This window comes from Denticeps clupeoides, chromosome 7 (genome assembly GCF_900700375.1).
Source record: "Denticeps clupeoides chromosome 7, fDenClu1.1, whole genome shotgun sequence".
In the NCBI taxonomy this organism is placed as follows: domain Eukaryota; kingdom Metazoa; phylum Chordata; class Actinopteri; order Clupeiformes; family Denticipitidae; genus Denticeps; species Denticeps clupeoides.
The window spans coordinates 20552370-20575460 of NC_041713.1; the positions used below are offsets into that span (position 1 = coordinate 20552370).

The 23091-nt window shown below is 47.2% G+C and overlaps 4 protein-coding genes across 8 annotated transcripts; 2 read left to right on the forward strand and 2 right to left on the reverse strand.

Annotated features, from left to right (window-relative positions):
- The first annotated feature begins 113 nt into the window (after nucleotides 1-113).
- LOC114793830 (charged multivesicular body protein 4b) lies at nucleotides 114-3405 on the forward strand. Of its 2 annotated transcripts, XR_003750279.1 has the most exons (6): nucleotides 114-430; nucleotides 629-806; nucleotides 1370-1484; nucleotides 1915-2041; nucleotides 2136-2269; nucleotides 2395-3405. XR_003750279.1 is itself a non-coding variant. In XM_028985960.1 (5 exons), the coding sequence occupies exons 1-5, from the start codon at nucleotides 247-249 to the stop codon at nucleotides 2204-2206; spliced, it is 675 nt and encodes a 224-aa protein (XP_028841793.1). In that variant the 5' UTR covers nucleotides 114-246; the 3' UTR covers nucleotides 2207-3405. The 2 variants fall into 2 exon arrangements, 1 of the variants encoding a protein (XP_028841793.1); XM_028985960.1 differs by having other exon boundaries at nucleotides 2136-3405.
- A 73-nt stretch (nucleotides 3406-3478) lies between these two features.
- On the reverse strand, nucleotides 3479-10890 carry aaas (achalasia, adrenocortical insufficiency, alacrimia). 4 transcript variants are annotated; one of them, XM_028986772.1, is made up of 17 exons: nucleotides 10802-10890; nucleotides 10039-10176; nucleotides 9855-9982; nucleotides 9499-9554; nucleotides 9098-9189; nucleotides 8963-9009; nucleotides 8301-8399; nucleotides 8085-8228; nucleotides 7866-7986; nucleotides 7659-7783; nucleotides 7110-7170; nucleotides 6921-7011; nucleotides 6603-6675; nucleotides 6440-6507; nucleotides 6259-6340; nucleotides 4732-4816; nucleotides 3479-3803 (listed from the first exon to the last, which is right to left on the reverse strand). In XM_028986772.1, the coding sequence occupies exons 2-17, from the start codon at nucleotides 10153-10155 to the stop codon at nucleotides 3663-3665; spliced, it is 1530 nt and encodes a 509-aa protein (XP_028842605.1). In that variant the 5' UTR covers nucleotides 10156-10176; nucleotides 10802-10890; the 3' UTR covers nucleotides 3479-3662. The 4 variants fall into 4 exon arrangements, with proteins under 4 accessions (XP_028842605.1, XP_028842606.1, XP_028842607.1 ...); XM_028986773.1 differs by having other exon boundaries at nucleotides 10677-10878; XM_028986774.1 differs by having other exon boundaries at nucleotides 10045-10878.
- Nucleotides 10891-11161: 271 nt separating this feature from the next.
- On the forward strand, nucleotides 11162-14742 carry mrps25 (mitochondrial ribosomal protein S25). The gene is made up of 4 exons (XM_028987658.1): nucleotides 11162-11391; nucleotides 11521-11627; nucleotides 11710-11797; nucleotides 14480-14742. Exons 1-4 carry the CDS (start codon nucleotides 11258-11260, stop codon nucleotides 14664-14666), a joined length of 516 nt encoding a protein of 171 aa, XP_028843491.1. The 5' UTR covers nucleotides 11162-11257; the 3' UTR covers nucleotides 14667-14742.
- An 87-nt stretch (nucleotides 14743-14829) lies between these two features.
- Nucleotides 14830-22138, reverse strand: rbsn (rabenosyn, RAB effector). Its single transcript, XM_028987657.1, has 12 exons — nucleotides 22037-22138; nucleotides 21489-21769; nucleotides 21191-21322; nucleotides 20421-20521; nucleotides 20288-20333; nucleotides 19998-20159; nucleotides 19415-19680; nucleotides 18061-18131; nucleotides 17427-17513; nucleotides 17233-17335; nucleotides 17043-17147; nucleotides 14830-16519 (listed from the first exon to the last, which is right to left on the reverse strand). Exons 2-12 carry the CDS (start codon nucleotides 21649-21651, stop codon nucleotides 15521-15523), a joined length of 2235 nt encoding a protein of 744 aa, XP_028843490.1. The 5' UTR covers nucleotides 21652-21769; nucleotides 22037-22138; the 3' UTR covers nucleotides 14830-15520.
- Nucleotides 22139-23091: the final 953 nt, after the last annotated feature.

The window sequence follows — 23091 nt, forward strand, 5'->3', positions numbered from 1 at the left end:
AATACTTGATCTGAGCAGACGCCGCTCTGACTTCAGCGAACATTCCCAAAACGGCACCACGCTTCCCAGTTCTTCCTGCTGGGGGCGCTACTGAGCCACTTGGCTGGGGTGACGTCACTGGGCCTACATGCGGAAGTAAGGTTATCAACAAGGTAGACGTAGCTGGGCGCACCGTCGCTCGTAGTTTGACGTTTAGCGGAATATCTGAGAGGTTTTCGATTAAAACCGCCGCACCATCGGTACAGAATGTCCGTGTTTGGGAAGTTGTTCGGTGGGGGAAGTAAAGGAGGAAAGAACCCGAGTCCGCAGGAAGCGATCCAGCGACTTCGGGAAACAGAGGAGATGTTAGCTAAGAAACAGGACTTCCTGGAGAAGAAGATCGAACAAGAACTCCTCACGGCGAAGAAAAACGGCACGAAAAACAAAAGGGGTAAGCGCCGAACCAGCCGTGCCCGGCTCGGTTTTATCCGGGCGTTTCGGAAACGCTGGCCCGGGCTAAGCTAGGCGGCTAGTGGCGGCGTAGGAACTAGCCGCACTCGTTTTTTTTTTCTTCTTTACTTTACTTTGCTATTTTTTACTAAAGTATCGACGTTATCAACATGGTGTGTCTCTCGCCGGCGCCGTGTAGCCGCTTTGCAGGCCCTGAAGAGGAAGAAGCGCTACGAGAAGCAGCTGGCGCAGATCGACGGCACCCTGTCCACCATCGAGTTCCAGCGGGAAGCGCTGGAGAACGCCAACACCAACACCGAGGTGCTGAAGAACATGGGCTTCGCGGCCAAGGCGATGAAGGCCGCGCACGAGAACATGTAAGGGCCAGGGGTGGAGGGATGGATATAGGAATGGAGGGATGGCGGCCGGTGTTCTGTCGGATTGCCCTACCGCAGCACATTTTTACAGCGACTGTTCCTGTTCCAGCTAGCTGTACAACTTGCTTATATAACTATTACACTGTCCATGAACCACAAGTAGTGTGTCGTGACTGCTCAGAAACACCCATCAGATTGTCCTACCAACAGTGTTTTACCTGTTAGGATATTAATTCACACTTTACATTTACATTTTTATCAGACGCCCTTATCCAGAGCGACTTACAATCAGTAGTTACAGGGACAGTCTCCCTGGAGCAACTCAGGGTTAAGTGTCTTGTTCAGGGAGACAATGGTAGTAAGTGGGATTTGAACCTGGGTCTTCTGATATGATAGATCAGAAACAGAAGTATGTGGTGCTGCACTTACCGTGTTTTCCTTTTAACTACTCCAACTACACTTTGAAAACCGTGCAATGGAAGCATGCATTTATGTTGCCTTTGGTAGGACATTTGATAAGTAGGGCTCGCCTTCTAAACCGAGCTCGAACCTGTCGTCCGCAGGGACATCGACAAGGTGGACGACCTGATGCAGGACATCACGGAGCAGCAGGAGCTGGCGCAGGAGATCTCGGACGCCATCTCGCGACCCGTCGGGTTCGGAGAGGAGTTTGATGAGGTAGGGCCTGGATCTCCATGGACCGACCGCACGAACTGGGCCTTTAAAAGTGACCGGAGCCTTTGTTTGAAGTTCTGCTGCAGTTAGTCCAAGCCTGGCATTTTGATTGGTCCAGCGGACTCATTCCGCCTCATTAAAGTGATCAGTATTGCAAAGCCACGTGACCATTTGCTGACAGATCAGCATACGCTGTCACCTGCACCTAACCCACATGTACAATTTCTTCCCTTTTCGCACGATGTATGCGCTTGAGGCCGTTCTGATATGTATGCTGATCTGTTAAAGCACATTTGGCACATTTTTTTTTTGGTAATAATAAGTGGTGTCGATACTGAAACAGGTCTGTGTGGGCTCACCTACAGCACAGCGATAATACGTCGCAGTCTTACGCAAGACAGGGTCTAATGCTATTATTGTTCCTATTGTTCAGGATGAACTCCTTGCTGAACTTGAAGAGTTGGAACAGGAGGAATTGGACCGAAACCTGCTGGAAATCGGTGGTTCAGAAAATGTCCCACTACCCAACGTGCCTTCTACATCTCTACCAGCCAAACCAGGTCAGAAGAGCAACGGGCGTCCTGTGAAAAGTAGATGGTCGGGGGCAGAAGGTGTTTTAGTTGTTTTTCAACGTTTCTCTTCTTTTCTCACCAGCCAAAAACAAGGTGGAAGAGGATGAGGAAGAAATGGAGAATCTGAAGGCTTGGGCAATGAAGGCCATGTAACTCTGCATGAGTCGTTGGTGTACAGAAACGTTGGACGTTCTTCTTACTTCATGTGGTGACTTGGTGTGTGGTAACCAGCTCTGTTCCTGTAGATCTACTCTCCATCATGTTGTAACTCTGAATAATAACTCTGATTTTCTCATTTTTTTTTTTTTTCGCACCGTTCCCTGCCCCATAACCCGCTGTAGTCAAGTCCCCCGTTGAGCAGATCTCCAGAACTGGAGTTGGTTACTGCAGTTAGGAAAACTGAACGCACTGTCAGAGTGAACACTACCTACACATATTGCTCCGCATCTCTTTAGTGCTACTGCAGCTGGGGCGTGGAACGCGTCCCTTGGGTGAGGTTCTTCTACAAAGCCACGTCGCTCATTTAGATGGAAAACGGTGGGGTGTGGAACGTTCCAGTTAGATCATACTCTCATAAACCAGTTCAGAAGCCTTCGTGTGCTTTGTGGAGCAGCCTTGTCCCGTTTGCTTGGGATCGTTATGAATTGCTTGGGGATTTGGAGGGTTTGTGTGACTAGTTTGATAAAGAGAGGTCGAATGCTGCTTTCTCTCTCAGAGCACTTCCGAAGCTGCAGTAGGGTAAGAACGCTGAGTTTTGGGGTCACAACAGCCTAGTGTGCCCGTTGGTGCACATGCCTGTGTTAGGCCTCAAAGTCCGCGTGCTTATGTTTTTTTTGTGCACACTCCCTTTTTTGAAGCACCTCCAGTTACAGTCCAATATAAACTTTATTTAACTAGGAATCATTTTTCAACTTCTGTTTTTGGGCTGGTGATTTGGTCCCTGGGGTTTAAGCCACACTTTCCTAACTCTGCTCTAAACTACCCCGAGGAATCTTTGCTGCGACCGGAGCTGTAGCTGAACTCTGTCCCGGGCCTTCGGGCTGTTCCCCCTCTCGCTTGTGTCCTTTCCTCCCTCTATTAGATGCATGTGACCCTGGTCAGAAAAGGTGTATTCATCGTTCATCTGCACCCTGCTGAAAACAGTGCCCATGTTCCAAGTACCACAAAAGGAAAACGACGGTTTGTAATTAGGAGACTAGCTTAAACGATGCACACTTTAGGGACGAGACCTGAGTATACACACGCGTTGTATATTTTCTATATAAGAGAGGAGGTGTGAAGTGGCATGTGTATATTTGTATGTTAATGACCTAAGAAATCTCTGGATAATCATTAAAATTTTTTGGATCTTTTGTTTTTGTATCTTGTCCTTATTGGATTATTTTGTGGTGTGGGGGTGTGAGCAAGAACCTTCAAACGCTCACATTATCGGTGCAAAAACATTTCCATATTCATTTCATACCAGTGTTGCAAATTCATCCGTAAATACAGGGCAAAGCGATTTATCTGTAGAAATTAGACTGAATGGACCTGCAGGTAAAATGTTAGAAGAGGTCTTTACCACACAGTTATATTCAGGACGTGTTAATTAATCGGCCCTTTTTGTGTTTTATGAGCTGTGGTCTGTGTACAAAAGCTGGCTGCTGAACTCCGTGCCCTTGGCTGTGTGGTGGGGAAGACAGGTCGCCGTGGTGGCTCCAGCGCTCACGAAGTAAAATGGCAGATGAGTAATCTTGCCATTGGACCAGCACTACAAACACACACACAAACAAAATCTTAGTGGGGACCCAGTGTTAAAAATACCGCTACATTTATACAGTAAAACGGTGCTCTCTAGATACAGTAACCTGACTTGTTTTGCCCGTGTAAACACTCCTGAGTTGGGACTCGGGTAATAAGACTCTTAACGCGACTCTGAAGTTTCAAAGTAAGAGTCAAATTCTCTAAAGCTAAATCACAGTCTTGTGGGGACCAAGTATAACACTACAGAACCCCTTCAATATTTCTAGAAGTGTAGTCAGCAACCTGACCAAACAAGAGAATAAAAAACATTTGTGACGTAATACTACGGTAAAATGCATACAAACAGGTTTCTAACTGAACGTAATGGCCCAGAAACTTCAAAGTAAATTCCGGGCCAATAGCTGGTCAAATTGTCGAAATGTTTTCCTTTCTCCTCTCCTGTTTTAGCCCAGGGTACCCTTACAAAAGGTACGAAGTTGTGTCATATGTCCTTGTGGCATTTAAAGCAATGCAACACCAGTACACCTACGTAAATAGACTATTAAAATAATGAAATATTAACCGTAATACAAAGTTGTATAAGACATAAAGAGATATAATACATTTACATATATCCCATTTTACCAGCGTGCCTTACAATCAGTAATAAGAGGGACAGTCCCCCAAGAGACACTTTGTGGTCTTCTGGTTCCACCCTAATATGAATGGTGATATAATGTCTAAATTAGTATATAAATTATTAAGCAGTAGACTTGGACTAACAGGCCCCAAAACAAATAATTTCTTCACCAAATATAGTATTTTTCTCTATTTTGTTCACATTTAGACACAATACGGTGAGAATGGTGCACATCTACAGACCAGTTTTGTAGGTCCCCACGTCAATATCATCCATAATAAACATGCTGTATGGTCTATGGTCGGACTATTCTTACCAATGTGAGCAGTGCTCCATGCTGGAACTGTGGGTGGAACTGCATGAGTCTAGGCTCCACCCCCGGCTCTCCTTTAATGAAACCACTGCGGGAAGGAGAAACTTGAGTTAGTTGTGTGAAGTTGGCGTAACCGAACACAGTTAGATCTGCTGCTGAATTCTAGGCCAACGGTTAAAATGGTTTTAGCTATTTTCTCTCTGGCTCTCCCTACCTTATCTTCCCTGCTCGCCTCTCGTCCTGTCTACTTGTCCTGTCTTCAGCACAGCACACGGTGACACAACGAAATGTGTCCTCTGCTTTTAACGATCACCCTTGGTGAGCAGTGGGCAGCCATGACAGGCGCCCGGGGAACAGTATGTGGGGACGTTTGCTCAGTGGCACCTTGACAACCTTCTGATTATTGAGCCATGTCCTTAACCGCTAGGCCACCACTGCCCCCTGATTAAAGGATTGGAGAAATGGAGGATCATGTGCCTGTCTCCTCTTTCTGTGGAGGACATTAAAGACATCTACATATTTGGAACCGTGATCACAGGACTTTTGGTGATTGGATTAGGCATTGCCCTGGTCTATCGGAAATTGAAGGCAATGGTGACAGCCGTCAAAAACCCCACCAGGCTGGTCGGACTGATTGATGGAATGGGCAGAGTCGTGGCTGTGCAGATTGTGACTATTGATAGCAAATTGGATACAGTCACCGGGACTATTGATTGGGTTGATCGGAAAATGCACAACATCGTGGAAAGGCTGGCGGCTTTGCACAGAAATTTGGACGGAGCAGACCAGAGACTATAGAACAGCTGCGAAAGTTTCAGCTCTTCGGCCAAAAAAACTCAAACAACTCTTCCTATCTGCGTTCGGCTCCAATCATGATGAATCAACATCTCCCATCAGGGCCAGAGCAGCTTGACTCTCTTCCTTCCCCAACCCAAGATCACTTAATCTCACACACCCACACACACACACACACACATGCACTGATATGCACTCAACCCCCCCTCCTACACTGATATGCACTCATCCCCTCCTCTATCCTTATTTAAATCCTGCTTTCATTTCTGACCTTTTCCCCTATCTTCCTGATGCATCCCATACATTTGACATTGTCACATGATACAAGAGTTAAGTACACCTGTGTGGACACTTTGATCTGCTACGATGAGCAGAAAAACTCGGCGTTCAGCACAGACTGAGCACAAAAAGTATGCGTGTTTTTCCAGTGATCTGCGTTGGCACAATCAAGGCATTTTGATGCCTTACATTGCCTTACAGGTTTATCTCTTCTGATTCAGCTGGTCCTAAGAAAGGTCATTCAGCAACGGCTGGTCATGTGACGTAGTGACCGTTAACTGTGTAATAAAGTGGAATGTCATTTAAATGGATGTGGCAGGAATATGCAATTCACTCTAAAATGAGCATCCTGTGCATAAAGAGTTCCTTGAGTGCTACTGTGGGCTGTGACGATGACACAGATTTACGGATTGTGTTGTGTGGACAGTCTGGGCCGTGAAGGCAGGGCAGTCTTACCAGGGCAGGAGCTCAAACGCAGGGCTAGTGCGAGTCCTGAACACAGCAATTACAGCCGGGCGCTCTGGAGCCTCCGAAACTCCTACACAAAGGAACAGACAGAGAGAGAGTGAGAGATTATAGACCATGTCTCATTATTTTTAAAAAATTGTACGTGGAAGGATTTTTTTTTTTTTTTTACCTTTCATAAGTACTGCAAGCCTCTCACCCTTGGGATCCCAGGCTAAGGACTGTACTTCCCCTCCAACCCTGTCATCAAACAAAAAAATCCCATACAGCGTCAGAGAAAGCGCTCACTGCACACTGATTTAATATATAAAACTAAAAAGACCAACAGAACGTACGTGACATCGCCATTTGGTCCACTGAAGGTCGTCTCAGACAAATCAGCAACTACCGATGCAGCCTTTGGCCCTCCTGCATACCCCCCCAACCCCATAACACACACACAGGTATACAACTAAGAAGAACAACTTGTTCACACTTCACAGTCACTTCACATAAAAAAAAAACCCAGCAGGTTACAATAAACCCCTGTGGTGTCTTCTAGCGAGTCGCCGCAGAGCGGAAAGTGCTGGAACGCTATCTGTTCGCCAGTCACAGCGTCTGTCTTTCCACCGCGACGGAGCAGCAACCGAAAAGCGGGATGAGGAGGAGAGTACCTGGAGAGTCTGAGAAGGTGAGAGCGTAAATCACCATCTCGTTCTGAACACTGAACAACAGACGCGTCCCATCGGGACTCCAGCAGCCTGTCTGAAAGAGAGCGAGACGAAGCGAGTCCTTTTTTGCCCCACCAGCATTGAATAGTGTACACACAAGCAAGGGAATGTGTGTGTGTGTAATATACTGACCTGGAGGCGGCCCTTCAGGCAGGGCCATCTTTCACATGTCCACATCCTAGTTTCCCACACCCTGCAACACACACCTGTGAGTGTGTTACCATGTCACACACATCATTGTTTCTCTTCTACAAACAAGACTTTCCACTCAAATCTTACTGGACAATCGTGACTTTTAAATACATTTCAACGAAAACATTAATTTTTAAGCAAAGTGTGGAAATGATGTGTAGTCATTTTGTTTATATATTTGTGAAAGAGATTGTCATTGTGATACACTGCAGCACAGCACATGGTGACACAACAAAATATGTCTTCTGCTTTTAACCATCACCCTTGGTGAGCAGTGGGCAGCCATGACAGGCGCCCGGGGAGCAGTGTGTGGGGACGGTGCTTTGCTCAGTGGCACCTAAGCGGTTTGGGATTCGAACCGGCAGCCTTCTGATTATGGGGCCGCTTCCTTAACCGCTGCCCCGCAGGCTTCCGCTTACGAGTCCGTCGCGTTAACCGTTAGGCCAACACTCCGCATATTCGTATGTCTGCGTGTGTTTGTGTGTTTACCTGAATAGCGCAGAAGGTGTGGCCGCCAGGACTCTACCCCCATCTGGAGCCCAAGAGAGGAATGTTACTCCGCCCCCTCCCACCCTCTGCAGTGGAACACAGCTCTCTATCGCCACATCCCACACCTGGACACACACACACAGTTCCCTTCAGTGAACACCAGCACCTCTTTTTGTTGTACAGAGGGAAATAGACTTTTAAATATACCAGCATGGCGGTGTCCACAGGGGAGGCAGACACCAGCAGAGATCCAGAGGGAGACCAGGCAATGGAGGTGACAGGAGAGTGGCCAGGATGAGACAGGACCTGGGCACATCCTGAAGATGGCCTGTGAGAGAGAGAGAGAGAGAGAGAGAGAGACTATTTTCAGTTCCTTTTACTCTTTTTATTATGAATAGGATGGAGTAAGGAGCGTGTTTAAGGTACCTTGTGGACAGTGAGGTCGGGTCTATGTGCCAGACCAGCAGGCAGTTGTGACAGGCTACAGCCAGCTCCGAGGCACATAGCGGCTTCCACTGCAGGGACGACACACTGCGCTGCAGCCGGTGCTTGAGAGTAGGGGATGTGGCGCTGTCGTTTAAACCAACATGTCAGCCAATCCAACCAAAATCCCTGAACACAGACTGGGCCGCTCCGCCGTACCTCTTGGAGTTGTAGATCCTGATCGTATCATCCAATAGCGCCACAGCAAACTTGTCAGTGTGGGGGTGCCAGGCAAAGCCCCGGACTGCGCCATCTGACCTGATGAGATAATCACACTCGGTCAAAATGAACATGGTTCTCACACACCACCCCACACCCCTCAGCCAACGCCTGCTGCAATACCTGCTTTACATTACATTACATTTACAGTATTTATCAGACGCGACTTACAGTCAGTAGTTAGAGGGACAGTCCCCCCCCTGGAGACACTCAGGGTTAAGTGTCTTGCTCAGGGACACAATGGCAGTAAGTGGGATTTGAACCTGGGTCTTCTGGTTCATAGGCGAGTGTGTTACCCACTAGGCTAGTACCACCCTACAGATGATCTACTGACCCAATACCCAAAGTATCTCAGAACTGGCCTGAAACTGCTTGCTTAGCTCTAAGAACAGTTTGAGATGCAGCTCAGAGAGCGGTAAGCTGCCACATTCTTCTATACGTACTCTCTGATATGGTTATCTCAGCCAAATGAACATAATGTAACGTAATACGGGGATGGATGGATGAAGCTGCCGTTAACTCTTCTTCCCTGTTCATAGTCAGAACGCTGCAATACCAACTACACCGGCTCAAACAAAAAAAAAAGCAGAAAGGCCACCTACCACTTTAACACCTGAGAAAACTCAGCCACCATAGCCTCGCTGCTTAACTGTGAAAAGAGAGAAGGGGTGGGTCCCAATTTCCTCTAACGCCTACTCTTAATGATCATGGAAAGGACGGAAGGGTCTAAAACTCACTGTGAGATGTGGGAACAGGGAGCCATGGAATGAAGAGATCCATCGAAGCAGGGCCAACATGCACCCTGAACCAACGCTCAACCACTTAGGCACTGCAAAAACAGTTCAGACGACGCTAAAACGTAATTATGTTCACATCTGTTCCGAACCAGGTTATTACTCTTCCTTTACGAAGCTCATCCTGGGACATATTTATGAAAAAAAAAAAAAAAAAAAAAAGGTGGAGACTATGGCACAGAGCAAAAGATTCAACAGGGAGTGATGGGGGCGAACGTCACCCCTGTACAGCTGTCTGCTCGAAAGAAACAGCTGCGCAGAGGATCATTGCATTTAAGAGAGAGAATAAATCTGATTTCCTGGCCAAGGTGAAACTTCATAGGATTTATTTGATTCAAACTCACCTTCATCAGGTCTGTTGGCGATTTCTTCCAAAAGCCCAGAGAGTCCCGCGTCACGCCTGTTCAGAGACACGACAAGTGTAGAAAAAATAAAATAAAAAAGGAAGAGCAATGTCATTGTATATATACAGGGGTCTTACACATTTTACAAAATTTTCATGACAATGGTCTCTGATACTTCAGTGCAAATGTGGGAAAAAAAAAAGGCAAATTTACCAAAATATTGTTAAATTTATGCCCGATCTAAAATGGGCTCCACCATGTACAGGCGTAGATCATGAGCTGTAACGACTTTTACAAGCAGACTGTGTATGTGTGTGTGTCTGTGTTTGTGAAGATTGGACATGTTCTATACACACCATGCCCCAGCGCTCCTCATCCACAGCGTATCTTTGTGGTCCAGGAAGGCAGATTTGCTGCTGCTCTCTGGACGGCTGTGTGACTTCAGGGTCTCTCGAGGGAAGATGAGGCTGGGAGGATCCCACTCCTGGTGGACAAACATTACAGCGTCATTACAGGACACCTCTCAGCGGAAATCCTGACCTGTACCTGTTTGGGGCAGCTACTGGCCGAGGTTCCGGACACAAGCTCGTTGTTGGACTCGTAGAGAGTAATCTCTCCATCCAAGAGTGGAGGAGGAAACAGCGCGAGGGAGCACATCACTGATCATCAATATTTCTCCTGCCAGACACAGAAAAGAGCAGGAAGTGCCTGAACAGAGGAGCAGAAACGAAATCAAGTGCTCTGGGTTCCTGGCCCTTCTGTTCAACTGAATTAGCTGTGGAGGGCAGTGATAAAGTGAAGTGATTGTCACTTGTGATACACAGCAGCACAGCACACGATGCACACAATCGAATTCGTCCTCTGCATTTAACCCATCACCCTGAGCGAGCGGTGGGCAGACATGACAGGCGCCCAGGGAGCAGTGTGTGGGGATGCTGCTTTGCTCAGTGTTTGTGCTCCTTGCCATCATCTCGCACCAGAATTGAATTGGACTGAATTGTTAAATATATGAGACAAATGGCTATATGTCTAGAAACGCTGAAGACAACAGTTCTTACATTACCGTTCATAAAAAATATTCTAAGGGTTTCATCTCAGATAATTCCAATTTAAAAAGTAGTAGCCAACAATCTTACGAAATTACAAAACTAAGCATTAAATTATATTAGAAAACTCACACAAAGTGACCAGAGTAATTGCCGCTTTTAAGTAAAACGAGTGTTATATAAGAGTAAAAAGAGTGTAATATAAGAGTATAACGTGTGTAATATGAGAGTAAAACGAGTGTAATATAAGAGTAAACCTGTAATCAAAGCAGGTCTGTAGATACGAGGTTTAGCTGCGAGTCTGTCGGACATACGGAAAAACCGCCGTGTCCTCTGCTACGTCAGGCGAGGAAGGACAAACAGTGCTCAGCATCGACTAAACGCGAAAGTCGAAAAGGGAGACATCACTGAAAAGTCTTTTCATTCAACTTACATTTGCACAAAATTGATGGAGAAGAATGATATTAATGTTTTTTTTTAAGAAACAAAAACTTAAGCTAACGTAAAGCTATTCAATAAAAGCATTTTAATGTTTGGAATCGGATCGTGGGGGTTGACGTACTCCCTCCAGCACCACTAGAGGGCACTGCTCAAATTCCCGGATGTGCGAACTAGAACGCACACATACACGACGAAGAAGGATCAATAGGAGCAACACGCGACATTAAACAGGTTTTTACGTCCATTTGAGGCTTTACGCTCACCTGTCAGCCATGCCTATGAAAGGGAGGTTCCCCATTAGGAGAACCCTGGAATATCTGCAGAAGGGCGACATCGTGTTTAAGAACTCGGTGAAGATCATGACGGTGAATTATGTTACGAACGGGAAGCTGAGCGATGGAGCAAGGTCAGTCACACACACAGAGACAGACTCAGAGACAGGCAGAGACACACACACACGGAGAGAGACAGACATAGAGACGCACAAAGACACACTTACCGCTCACTCTCCCGACTCTTTATGTCTCCGTTTCAGAAAGTTTGTGTTCTTCAAAGTGCCTCAGATCCAGTACAAGAACCCGTGGGTGCAGATAGTGATGCTGAAGAACATGACCCCGTCGCCCTTCTTGACGTTTTATCTCAGTAAGTGTCGCCGGACGCTGCAGGTTGCGCTCCGAGTCAGCTGTAGCTTGTGACTCTGAAAAGGCGCTTTTGTGTTGGACAGATGACGGGGAGGAGGTTCTGGTGGACGTGGAGGGAAAGGATTACAAGGAAATATCACAGCTGGTGCGCAAGATTCTGGGCAAATCGGAGTGAGTAGTCTTCTGTGGCGACATTTTAAGAAACTGTGTATGTGCATCCCCCCCACATACATGATTATTCTCTTTATTTGCCTTAATTTGATTACCGTATAAAGTACTGTCAATATCTTTATTCCATAAGAAATAATGTTTTGGACATTATGTTAAATGGAATATGTTAACCATGTAAGAACCATAAATGTAGTCATTCTTCCTTAGTTTTCAGTGGTTAACTTATTATTTTGAATATTTCTGCAGTGGCTTTAGCAAAACATGACAATTGATGTCTTTATTTTAACAGTAACTCTTAAGTACAAATGATTTAATTGTGGGGCTCAGTTGGGGTCCCCAAAGAAGGAACTGGGGGGGGGGGGGGGGGGGTAATTTGTAGCACAGTGCAAAAATGCAAATTTCAGGAAAAGTTACATGCCAATTTATGGCATTATCAGGTTGTGAAAGTTGGCTCGGCAGCAATGTGGCCTGACTCCTCCAAGGTTGTGAGTCTGAATCCGCTTTCTGTAAAACGAGGTTTGCGTGCTCTCCCTGGTTCCTCCTGACATCCAAAAGCATGTGTTTTAGGTGAAGTGGCCACCCAAAAGTGTCTGTAGGCATGAGTACCTGCCCTGCGCCCAGTGTCCCATTCAGCTGTTTGTCAAAACAGAATGTACCTGAGCATCATGGCAAAGGTGGTGATTCTTAAACTTATGGCACCCTTATCCAGAGCGAAGTACAACCAGTAGTTAGGGGGACAGAGGACACTTGCTCATGGACTCAATGATCGTAAGTGGGGTTCCAACCTGTGACTGTGGTCTTTCCCACTACAACCCTTGTACTTATGTACATGTTTTTTTTCCCCCCAATGAATTTTCGGAGTTGTATGTAGACGTTTACAGGTCCCCTGACATGATCATTTCACTTTAGATTATTTTGAGATTATTTAACATTAATACGAGTTCCCCTCACCTGTCTATGGTCCTGCAGTGGCTAGAAATGGAGATGTATAATGAGAGCTTTGTTCATTCTGCTTCTCCGTTCAGAGAGCAGCAGCTCAGATGGTCGGATCTGGAATTTATCCTCTTATGTCATCATGCAGTGGTGGCCTAGCGGTTAAGGAAGCGGTCCCGAAATCAGAAAGTTGCCGGTTCGAATCCCGATCCACCGAGGTGCCACTGAGCAAAGCACCGTGCCCACACACTGCTCCCCGGGCGCCTGTCATGGCTGCCCACTGCTCACCAAGGGTGATGGTTAAAAGCAGAGGACACATTTCACTGTGTGCATTGTGTGCTGTGCTGCAGTTACAACCACTTTACGGGGAAAGGTTACTTTCCGTTTCTCATGCTTTTTCCACTTCGGTGAGAATTTCGGCGTCATGGCTTGAAAATGTGTGACTCATTGCAGTTGCTTGGTGATTGGACGTAAAAATGTATGTCGGTCACTTGAGACTCTGAAGAGACAGTGGGTTAATTTATTATTTTTTTTCTGGAAAAATGCAGACATGACTTCCCATCTGCTCCAAATGTTGTGGTTAGTGAACGGTGTTGATGACATCATTTCTGCGAATGGCTGCTCAACTTCTAAAGGCCGCTCTCGTCCCGCCCCGCTCCTCCTCATTAGCATTTAAAGCTACAGACACAGAAACGGCGCGTCCTGGGAAATCTAACTGTGGGACAATGCAGCTGAATTTCAGAAAGAGACTTCAGATTAGTGCTGCACGATTAATCTAATCGCAATCGTAATCGCGATGTCAGTCTGTACGATTACATGAACGCAAAAAGCTGCGATTTAAATGATTAGTACATGGATTGGATCGGCAACATATCCGATCCATTCTCTCATTCTCTGAAAGTTTGCGAGCTGACTGAAGTCTCACTTCAGTCGGCTGTGACGTATTTGGTCACATGACTTTCGATTCGGAGACATATGGTTAGACGCCGCATGACGCGCTGCATCGTACATCAACGTCGCCGCCATATTGTGAGAGGTTCTGCTGTGGAGTGACGCATATACATGTCTATGGAGAGAAGTGCATAAAAATGCCTCACTCTTGTGCTGCTTGGGGCTGTACAAACCGCTGTACGCTCCAAACCAGGGATTACATTTCATAGGTAAGGCTGGACAATTGTTTTGAATATATTTGGCCATTATAAAATCCCGTTTTGGTTAAATGTAACGTTTTGGTTAAATGTAAGAACTATAATACGGGATTTTATAATGTCCAAATATAATCAAAACAGTTGTTTAGCCTTACAAGGGTTTGTCGTTCGACAGTAATATAAAAGAGTTTTTTGTGATTTATTTAATTTGGTAGAATATTGTATTTCAGGTTATAAGTAGTTTGTATGTTTATCATATCGCAATCGCATATCGCAATATTGATCTCAATAATCGCAATATGTCTTTTTCCCCAAATCGTGCAGCCCTACTTCAGATACAATATGAGAGGACCACTAATTTGCTTTTATATCGGTCTTAATGTCACATGCCTTGTAATAAGTGACACGTGGAAAACTGAACAGTTTCCTGATTTACTGTGTTTAGAGAAAACATGATTCATGTAAGTAAATGATGTTTATTGTAATGTAAAGATGTGCTGAATTTTATAAAGTTCTGATTGATTATGATTATTAATCTGATTCAATCTTTGCTGCTATGAATAATAAAAAATAAAAGAAAAAATTGCTTCTCCTTTGACAGTGAGGCGCTGCAGGCCGAGGCCCAGCAGGAGTCGGCGAACCCGGCCAACTTTGGTCCCAAGAAGTATTGCCTGAAGCAGTGTATGAGCGAGGTGGAGGGGCAAGTACCTCACCCCGGCCTTGTACCCCTGCCCAAAGAAATGAGGGGCAAATACCGAGCACAACTGGCGTCTGCCGCACAAGACTGATCACTGGAACATTGGAGATGTGTGTGTGTGCGAGAGAGAAATTGTACATTGTGTAATAAATGCTCTGTTGTATGTATTCTGGCGTGTGCATGGTTCTTACATTAAATTCCACGCAGGGTCCAAATCCACGAGAGCTTAGTGCAGAACGTAGACCAGCACCAGCTTTAGGATTCATGTATTCTTTTATTGGGTGATGGTTGTTAGTGCAAAGTGATAATCTACTCCTGACAAATCTAGAACAGAGAAGAAGTTAATCCAGCAATTCCATCTGCTGCCTGGTGGACGTTCAAAACATCAACAAAATGAAGCATTTTGGTCAGACGGTTGTTAGTTAAAAGAATAGTTAATAATACTTGGTGACGTTTGATTATAGTGTTTTTGGACGAGAGCCTCGGCGTGTTCATTAGCATTTGAATGAAATTGTGTGCTGGAGTCACCTCCTCACCACTCGGTGCCGATTTTATATTTCAGGGCGAGGGAGGCTGGCGTGTTCTGTTCTGTTCCGAACTGCTACGTGACCTGGAAGCTCCTCAACAGAATTAGAAATGTAAAAAGGACGAGAAAGATAACATCGTATCTGCAAAACGCATCGAGTCTCTCTTGCGCGCGACTGCAGTTCTAAACGAACACTAACTTCTGAAGAAATTTCTGCATTTCCTGACGTGACGACAAGCGCATGCGGAGGCCACCGCTCACCTCGCCCGTCCAGCGTCGCCATGGCGGCAGTGTCCGTAGAGTTGGTACAAATTCCTCTCATCTCAATAAAAAAATATCCAGAAGGGATTCAATCGGATGGACATAAAAGGAAAAGGGGCGGAGTCGCTCTCTGTACGGACCCACGGCTCTGGGCTGCGTTAACGTGGCTTCCTCTTCTGTTCCTGCAGGGTGCGCTGCAGATCTCGCAAGTTCTCGGCCAGTAACTCCACCTCGTCGCTGCGGCCGCTGCGCTTGGCGTCAAAAATGTACGCGCGGATGTTGTCGATCTGCTGCAGCAGGAGTTCCTCCTCGATCACCTCGTACGACACCGACGCGTCATTGTCATCGTCGAACGGATTGGTGGAGGCCGTGTGGGCGTGGCCAGGCCCCTCCTGAAATGGATTACCTGTGCCAAACTCATCATCATCCTCTTCGTCGTCGTCGTCGTCTTCCTCAAACGGGTTTGCGCCCACCTCCCACGTTGAAGCGTCCTCCTCTTCCTCGAAAGGGTTGTATTCTCTCTTGTCCCTGGGCGTGGCTGAAGCCTGCTCCTTCTGGATCTCTTCCGTGAACGGGTTGGAACGCTCTTCCTCCAGCGGCGTGGAGTCCTCCTCATCGAACGGGTTGAGCGAGGGCGCGTCGGTGGTGGGAGGAGACTCCCCCAGGGGAGGAAAGCTCTTTATCGCCAGTGTCTGCATTTTCGGCGACTCGCTGTGCTTGGACCGGACGTCCCGTTGCTGCTCCTCATCGTCGTCGTCTCCGTCTTCTCCGCCTTGGACTGCGAACCCGGGGTTGCGGCTTCGCTGGCGCGGCTCCTGCTGCAGGCTCTCCTCCTGGGCCAGCTGCTGGGAGAGCAGGATGGCATGGCTGGTCTGCTGAAGGTCATATTCGTCCAGGAGCTGCCGCAGGTTGTCCTCCAGCGTGGCCACCTCGTCCAGGCGTCCCGCCGCCCGCGCCTGCCGCAGGAAGGACTCGATGTTGCTGATCTGCTGCAGCAGCGGGTCGTCCAGCTCCCCACCGCCCCTGTGCACGGCGTCGGACGACGGCAGCCAGCCCACGCCCTTCGTGATTCGCGCGGGTCGGGCATCGCCGTTAGCCGCTAGCCGCGGCCGGTTTTTCTCCAACTCAGACCGCCGCTTCTGTGCCTCTGAAGCAGCCTGAAGGGAGAGAGGGAACAGCCGATATGGGGCATGTTGGAAGGAAGGAAGCGGACTCGTAACGGGAAGGCCGCCAAGGTGCCACTGAGGTCCCCTTGATCAAAGCACCGTCCCCACGGCTGCCCACTGCTCACCAAGGGTGATGGTTAAATGCAGAGGACACATTTCGTCGTGTCACCGTGTGCTGTGCTCCGCTACGTATCACAGCGACAAAAACAATTTCACTTTTGTAACCCACTTGCTCCACATTGCGGGGGATTGCAGGGTTTTCACTCAATATCCATACAGGTCATTCCTAAATAAAATCCTAATTCAAATTCAATTCTAAATGTACAGCTCTGGTCTCGACTGACCAACTGTCCTCTGGCAAATGTAATAAATAGCTTCTATTAGGTCATTTTCCAGGTGCTGTTATAGGAACAGATATCCAAGGACAGATTAAAACACGTGGGTTCATGATACATGCACACCTCACATAAAGGTGTGTGTGTGTGTGTGTGTGTGTGTGTGTGTGTGTGATCACCTGTCTCTCCTGCTGCAGTCTCCGCTCTTGCTCCTCCTTCCATTTCTCCTTAAGCTCCTCGTACTTCTCCTTGGTAGGAAGAGACATCAGGCCCAGCAGCTTCTCCTGAAGTGTGAAGAAGGTCCAATCAACAAGTAAAGGGTGCAAGAGTGGAGCAGGTAAACATGAAAGGTGGATGAATGAGTCCTACCTGGATAAACAGCGTGGCTGTGTACCGCACCATCCTCTGCAGCTGAAGGGTTTTTGGGTGGGGCTGTGGATCCTCCTTCATCCCTAGTGTGAGGATCTTCTTGCTGTAACACACACACACACACACACACACACTCTCCATTACTGGTGTGTAAGCTGGCGGAGATACAAAAAGAGAGCGCAGATGTTGGGTACCTGAGTGCATCAATCAGCTCGTAGTATTTCTGCACCTCAGTCCTGAGGCCGCCGGCAATGTCCAGGTTGTACGCCGTCTCACCAGCACTGCCCACAAACAACGGCGTTTGGTCAGATTTACTTTATTAGACTAAAATGCTTATTTATCACATTTATGTAAGTGTTGGAAATTGAAATTCTAGAATATAAAGATAACACAAAATGTAATTTATATTAACATTAGCAATTAACAAAATGGAACTAGATTTGCAGGAAAGTAAAATACCACATTATGTAAAGTTTTGGGATTAACGGACAGCAAAATTACCTCCCAAATCCAACCAATGGCAAGGATTAATAATCTGACAAAAATGACATATTGTGATGAATTATGAAATCCACCAGCTATCTCATCTCTTTAATAAATACACTTATTTACAGCTTCATCACAAAATACCTAATTTGTATAAATGGGGAAAAATAGACCAATGTTTTTCCAACACAACTTTTGTCAAAAAAACGACAGCAAAGACCAATCCTTTCCTGGCAAATAAACCTGATCAACACACAAAGCATTCATATTTGCCAAGTAAGGCTAAAATATGAGGCTACAGACCATAATAAACTGAAAAAGAACCAGTAGGGGGCGTCTTACTTGAGAGACTCTGCCATGCGGATGTACTCTGGGGCTTTCTTGTTCACCTGATCCATGCACAGCCTTAACTTCTGTTTGGGAAGCAAAAAGAAATATTTTTTCTCTACGTGCAAATCGGAGAACAGAAATATTGCCCATTAATGAATAATAGAAAATGTAAAAAAAAAGTGCCCGACAAGCGCAAGAAACACAAATAAACTACACACATTACTGGTGGGAACATGGCGGTCCCAGTTCAGCCAGAACTATGGATGTGATGAGACACGCAAGGTTTCTCGGTCAAGGCTCGGGACCTTCATGAGTAGTGGTCGTGACAAAATTCAGATCGGTTACGATGATAAATTTTCCCCATATATGTGGCAGAGTCCATTGCCATTTGTGGGGGGCGGGGAGAACAGCGTCAGCGACAAAGCGACACACAATCTGCCGATATTTTTTCACTTTCCGCCACATGGAACGTGAAGCGATGGACGGTTGTGTATGTGTGCGTGCGGCCACCAAAACCGGCAGGGAAAGTAAAATTGGAAGCAAATGCCGAGGGCACCGAAAGTGATGCCATTGTGGACAATAAAAACGAATTATTTGTAATATATAAAATTACATCAAAATATTATCAGAATCGTATTTATTGGCCAAGTAAGTGCAAGCACATACAAGGAATTTGATTCCGGTAGATGGTGTCTCTCAAGTACAATGTAGGAAAAAAAAAAAGAACAACAATGTGCAAGGATGTGGTGTTATTGTACAAGTTGTGGATTGTTTGTGATTTATAAATAACTATATCTACTTTTTATGAATAAATAGGCAAAAAAACCAAAAAAACTAAATCTTATATACAAGTGAACATAAAGTGCAGTGTGCAATGATGGAGGTGATTTACAGTATCAGCTGTTTAGGAGGGAGATGGCGAGGGGGAAGAAGCTGGTCCTGGTCTGCAGGCTTCTATAACGTCTGCCAGAGGGCAGCCTGTGACCAGGGTGTGAGGGGTCTGAGATGATTTTCCCTGCCCCTTTCCTGGATCTGGAGAGGTACAGGTCCTGGATGGAGGGCAGGGGGGCACCGGTGATCCTTTCTGCTGACCGTACGGTCCTCTGCAGTCTGATCCTGTCCTGTTTGGTGGCTGCTCCACACCAGGCGGTGATGGAGGAGCACAGGACAGACTCAATGACCGCAGTGTAGAACTGGATCAGCAGCTCCTGTGGAAGACTGTACTTCCCCAGTTGCCTCAGCATACAATATATATATATTGTATCATTATTTGAAAAGTCATGCTGACCGCTGCTGGACGTAAGGTTGCCTGAGGAGAATGATTTTATCTTATTTAAGACTAGTCACCCCCCCCGGGTAAGAATACCTCGTAAAGTTTGACTATATCAGGCACATGGTCCTTCTCCTCCAGCTTCTCCTGCTGCTTCAGCAGCGCGTCCATGCAGTGGCGGCAGCAGCGGATGCGGTCGTCGTCCTTCTCCTCCAGCACAGAGCTGACCGAGCTGAGGCTGGTGATGCTGCCTCGCCGTGAGGCCGGCTGCCCCGCAGGACCCGCCGCGCCGGGGGGCTGCGTCTGGCCCGGGCTGCCCGCCGGGACGCACAGCGCCTCCCGAGTTCCACTCGTCAGCTTATCTGGGGGGATGGAAGCAGCAATTTAAACTGTTCCTGGATTAACCGCTTCGCCATTTTTCACCACAGCAAACGAACGGTAATACTTCGTCAGTGTGTGTGTCACTGTGTGTGTGTGTGAACAGGGTGTGGGGCTTGGGTGGGTGTGTGTGTACTTGCACAATGGCATGGAGTATGAGTGGTGGTTTTGGGTGGAGGGTTGACTGCTTGCATAACCATTTCCTGTCCCATCGCACGTTACGTTACATTTCCATTAGAAAAACATGACCGTGGCACAGGAACTGTGGTCCGGCGCCATCCTAGAAACGTGCTGTGCTTACATGCTACCGGCAAGGGAATGAACTCCATGCACTTGCTGCACATGATGGAGCCGCACAGCCGGCAGTGGTGGCGGCGATTCCGAATGTTAAACTTCCCCCCGCAGTCGGGACAGAAGGGCACGTCAGAGTCGTTCACCCAGGACACCACGGACTTTTCCATGGCTGCACACAATGCGTTACCGCGTTACAATTTAACACACTGCATATGCATAATACATGTACTTAGGCAGACGTTCTAGCACCAATTGTTCTACATAATTGGCGAAATTAAGAGATCAAATGAACCGCACCTCTTATTTTTCCAGCGTCCATGTTGGTCCTGTCAAAAGACGTGAGCTGGGGGGGGGGAAACAGGCCCAATCAGCAGGTCAGTGGCGGCTTTTAATAACGCACAGCGCACTAGGCACTCTGCGAAACAATCACCTTTTCAAGTCGGATGATGCGCTTGTTGGCCTCGATGACATAGTGGTCGATTCTAGCAGCTCTGTGTTTTTTGAAGATGTCCAGGTGGCTCCTGGTTGCGCCTGGTAGACAAAACAGAAACACCGACGTGCTGTAGGCTTAGGATCTATGTTTATGGGCAGACAGGGTAATATTAAATGTGATTATTGATATAAATCATTTGATGTCAATTCATGTTATATAAATGGATAGCCTAGTGGACCCAGAAGACCACGAAGCCACAGGTTCAAACCCTGCTTACTACCATCGCGTCCCTGAGCACGACACTTAACCCTGAGTGTCTCCAGGGGGGGACTGTTCCTGTCACTACTGACTGTAAGGCGCTGGGGATAAGGGCGTCTGGTAAATGCTGTAAATGTACTCCATGAGGAGACTTGAGCACTGTTACAGACTAGAGAACACGCCAACTTTATAAATGTTACACACCCACTTCAGCGCCGGACATTAGTCTAATGAGAAAAATTGTACTGTACCGTACTGTAGTACGGTAATGAATGTAGTTTTTCAACGCTACATTCAGCAGAATGTCACTTGAATAGTTTAAACACTGCAACAATGCCGTTAAATGTTGAACAATAATCACTATATTGATATTCTATGGCATACCCAGCATTCTGACATCAAGCCTTGTTCATGCAGCTATTGCTAGAGGGTTTAAATGCATTAGCGCTTGTAGTCTTAGTTCTACGGATTCAGGCCATGGGCCTATGGGTGACGTGACCCCGGCTCACCCAATTCCTGTGGCTCCCACATGTACGGGTCCACTCCTCCGCAGTAAAAGGACTCGTAGCTGCTTTCGTTCCGGTCATCTCCGTCCTGTTTCAGCAGCTTGTCTTTGGCCTTTTTAACCTTTTGAACCAGGCCTGAAACAAGTCAGATACAAACTCATACAAATATGTGCTCACACAAATCCATGATGGAGAAAAAACATCTCGGGAAAATTCTGATCAGCTCTTCTTCTTATTAACCGGACAGGAAGAACGAAGATGATGATGGGCCCGGCTGAAGCGAAATGGGGGTTCCACTCACTCTTCAGCTGGCCGGGGACGTGGCGGACGTCCTCCGAGTGCTCCTCCTCGTAGTGGTCCTGCAGCTGGTAAAACGACTGCAGATCTTTCAGACACAGAGGGCACAGGAAGCCCTCCTTCACCTCCACCGGGCCCTCCAAAGAAGGCGGGTAGCCGGACGCCATCGGCTGGGCCGCCCTGGTAACCGTGGTGCTTACTGGGGTGCTGGCCTCACTGGGTCACGCTGTCCCTGACTCGGGGGGGGGGGGGCACCTGCCCCTCATCCACTTCATGGCCACCAGGCTGGGGAAACATTACCGGGACGGTTCAGAAATGCACCGCAGCGAGTGTGCAATTCATTACAAGAGACGTGCGAGGAAACCCGAATAAAAGCACCAAATGCTGATCGGAGCTCCGAACTAACGGGCTTGTGTTCCGAGACGCGGTCGGTGCAACAATGCAACAATGCAACAATGATGGGGGTGTCGCCCGGTACCGACGCGGGTCCAGTTCGAACCGCAAACGCGCCGAGCCGAGCCGAGCAGCGGGCCGCGCTCCCGGCCAACTTACCGCCGACAGCGAGCCTCGTACCAGCTGCTGGCGCCGCGCTAGCACCTCCAGCTCCCGAGCCGCTGAAAGGTTGCGGCCCGGCCCTGTCAGCTGGCTGGTCACGTGATCCACGCCACGGGGCCTGGGCGTGTTCACGAGCGCCTCGTCCTGCGCCAACGCGCAACCCCGTTCATCCAGGCGCCAGCTGACCGGATTGCATTTGTTCTTTTTTTTTTATTGTTGCATTTTATCAGACGTCCAATTTTTATTGTTGCATTTATCGTGTTATTGTTGCATTTTATTTTTTTGCATCATGTAGCTCGTCGATGTTTGCTCAATCTCTGCAACGTAAACACATTACTGAATAGTAATAGCGGCGGGGGTGGGTGGGTGGGTGGTGCATAATCTAGATAAAAAAAAACATTTTTATTAATTTTATTAAGCAGAAAAATAACAATCGAAATTTAAAACTGAAGACTGAAAGCATTATAACAGCTTTCAGGGGATCCTTTTTCTAATCATGTGCAATGAATAAATTGGACCACAAAGGATAAATCAGATGAATCATGCTTTGTGCATTTGAAGGAACCACTATTTTGGGACAGACTTGTCGCACGATTGCCTGAAGTCCATGGACACAAGGGAGGTCAATGTGCTGGAGGATTTTCATTTCAGATCAGTATGTACGCTGACATATCAAAAGGCCCAGCTCACCGGCAGGGCTAAATCCAGGCTTAAATAGCCTTTATAAAGAAATGGTCTCAAATAATATGGTCAAGATGGTTTGCAGCTCCAGTGAATTTCCATGTATTCCTGACCATCTTTTGCAGTCAGATAATTTGCAATGTACAAGAAATTGGAAAGTGAAGTGATTGTCGTTGTGATACACACGGTGAGACAACGAAACGTGTCCTCTGCTTTTGACCGTCACCCTTGGTGAGCAGTGGGCAGCCATGGCAGGCGCCCGGGGAGCAGGGTGTGGGGACGGTGCTTTGCTCAGTGGCGATTCGGGACTAGAACCCACGACCTTCCACTAATGCCACATACGATACAAAAACACCGATAATCTATTTGTA

Coding starts and splice junctions, on each gene's coding strand:
- mrps25 (XM_028987658.1), top strand. CDS start 11,258: ATGCCTATGAAAGGGAGGTTCCCCATTAGGAGAACCCTGGAATATCTG. Junction 11,392..11,520: donor AAGCTGAGCGATGGAGCAAG/GTCAGTCACACA, acceptor TCTCCGTTTCAG/AAAGTTTGTGTTCTTCAAAG. Junction 11,628..11,709: donor CTTCTTGACGTTTTATCTCA/GTAAGTGTCGCC, acceptor TGTGTTGGACAG/ATGACGGGGAGGAGGTTCTG.
- LOC114793830 (XM_028985960.1), top strand. CDS start 247: ATGTCCGTGTTTGGGAAGTTGTTCGGTGGGGGAAGTAAAGGAGGAAAG. Junction 807..1,369: donor AAGGCCGCGCACGAGAACAT/GTAAGGGCCAGG, acceptor TGTCGTCCGCAG/GGACATCGACAAGGTGGACG. Junction 2,042..2,135: donor ATCTCTACCAGCCAAACCAG/GTCAGAAGAGCA, acceptor TTTTCTCACCAG/CCAAAAACAAGGTGGAAGAG.
- rbsn (XM_028987657.1), bottom strand. CDS start 21,651: ATGGCGTCCGGCTACCCGCCTTCTTTGGAGGGCCCGGTGGAGGTGAAG. Junction 20,160..20,287: donor GGACGCTGGAAAAATAAGAG/GTGCGGTTCATT, acceptor CATTGTGTGCAG/CCATGGAAAAGTCCGTGGTG. Junction 16,520..17,042: donor GACTGCAGCAGGAGAGACAG/GTGATCACACAC, acceptor CTCTCCCTTCAG/GCTGCTTCAGAGGCACAGAA.
- aaas (XM_028986772.1), bottom strand. CDS start 10,155: ATGTGCTCCCTCGCGCTGTTTCCTCCTCCACTCTTGGATGGAGAGATT. Junction 6,341..6,439: donor GCTTGCAGTACTTATGAAAG/GTAAAAAAAAAA, acceptor TCCTTTGTGTAG/GAGTTTCGGAGGCTCCAGAG. Junction 3,804..4,731: donor ATGGAGCACTGCTCACATTG/GTAAGAATAGTC, acceptor GTGTGTTTGTAG/TGCTGGTCCAATGGCAAGAT.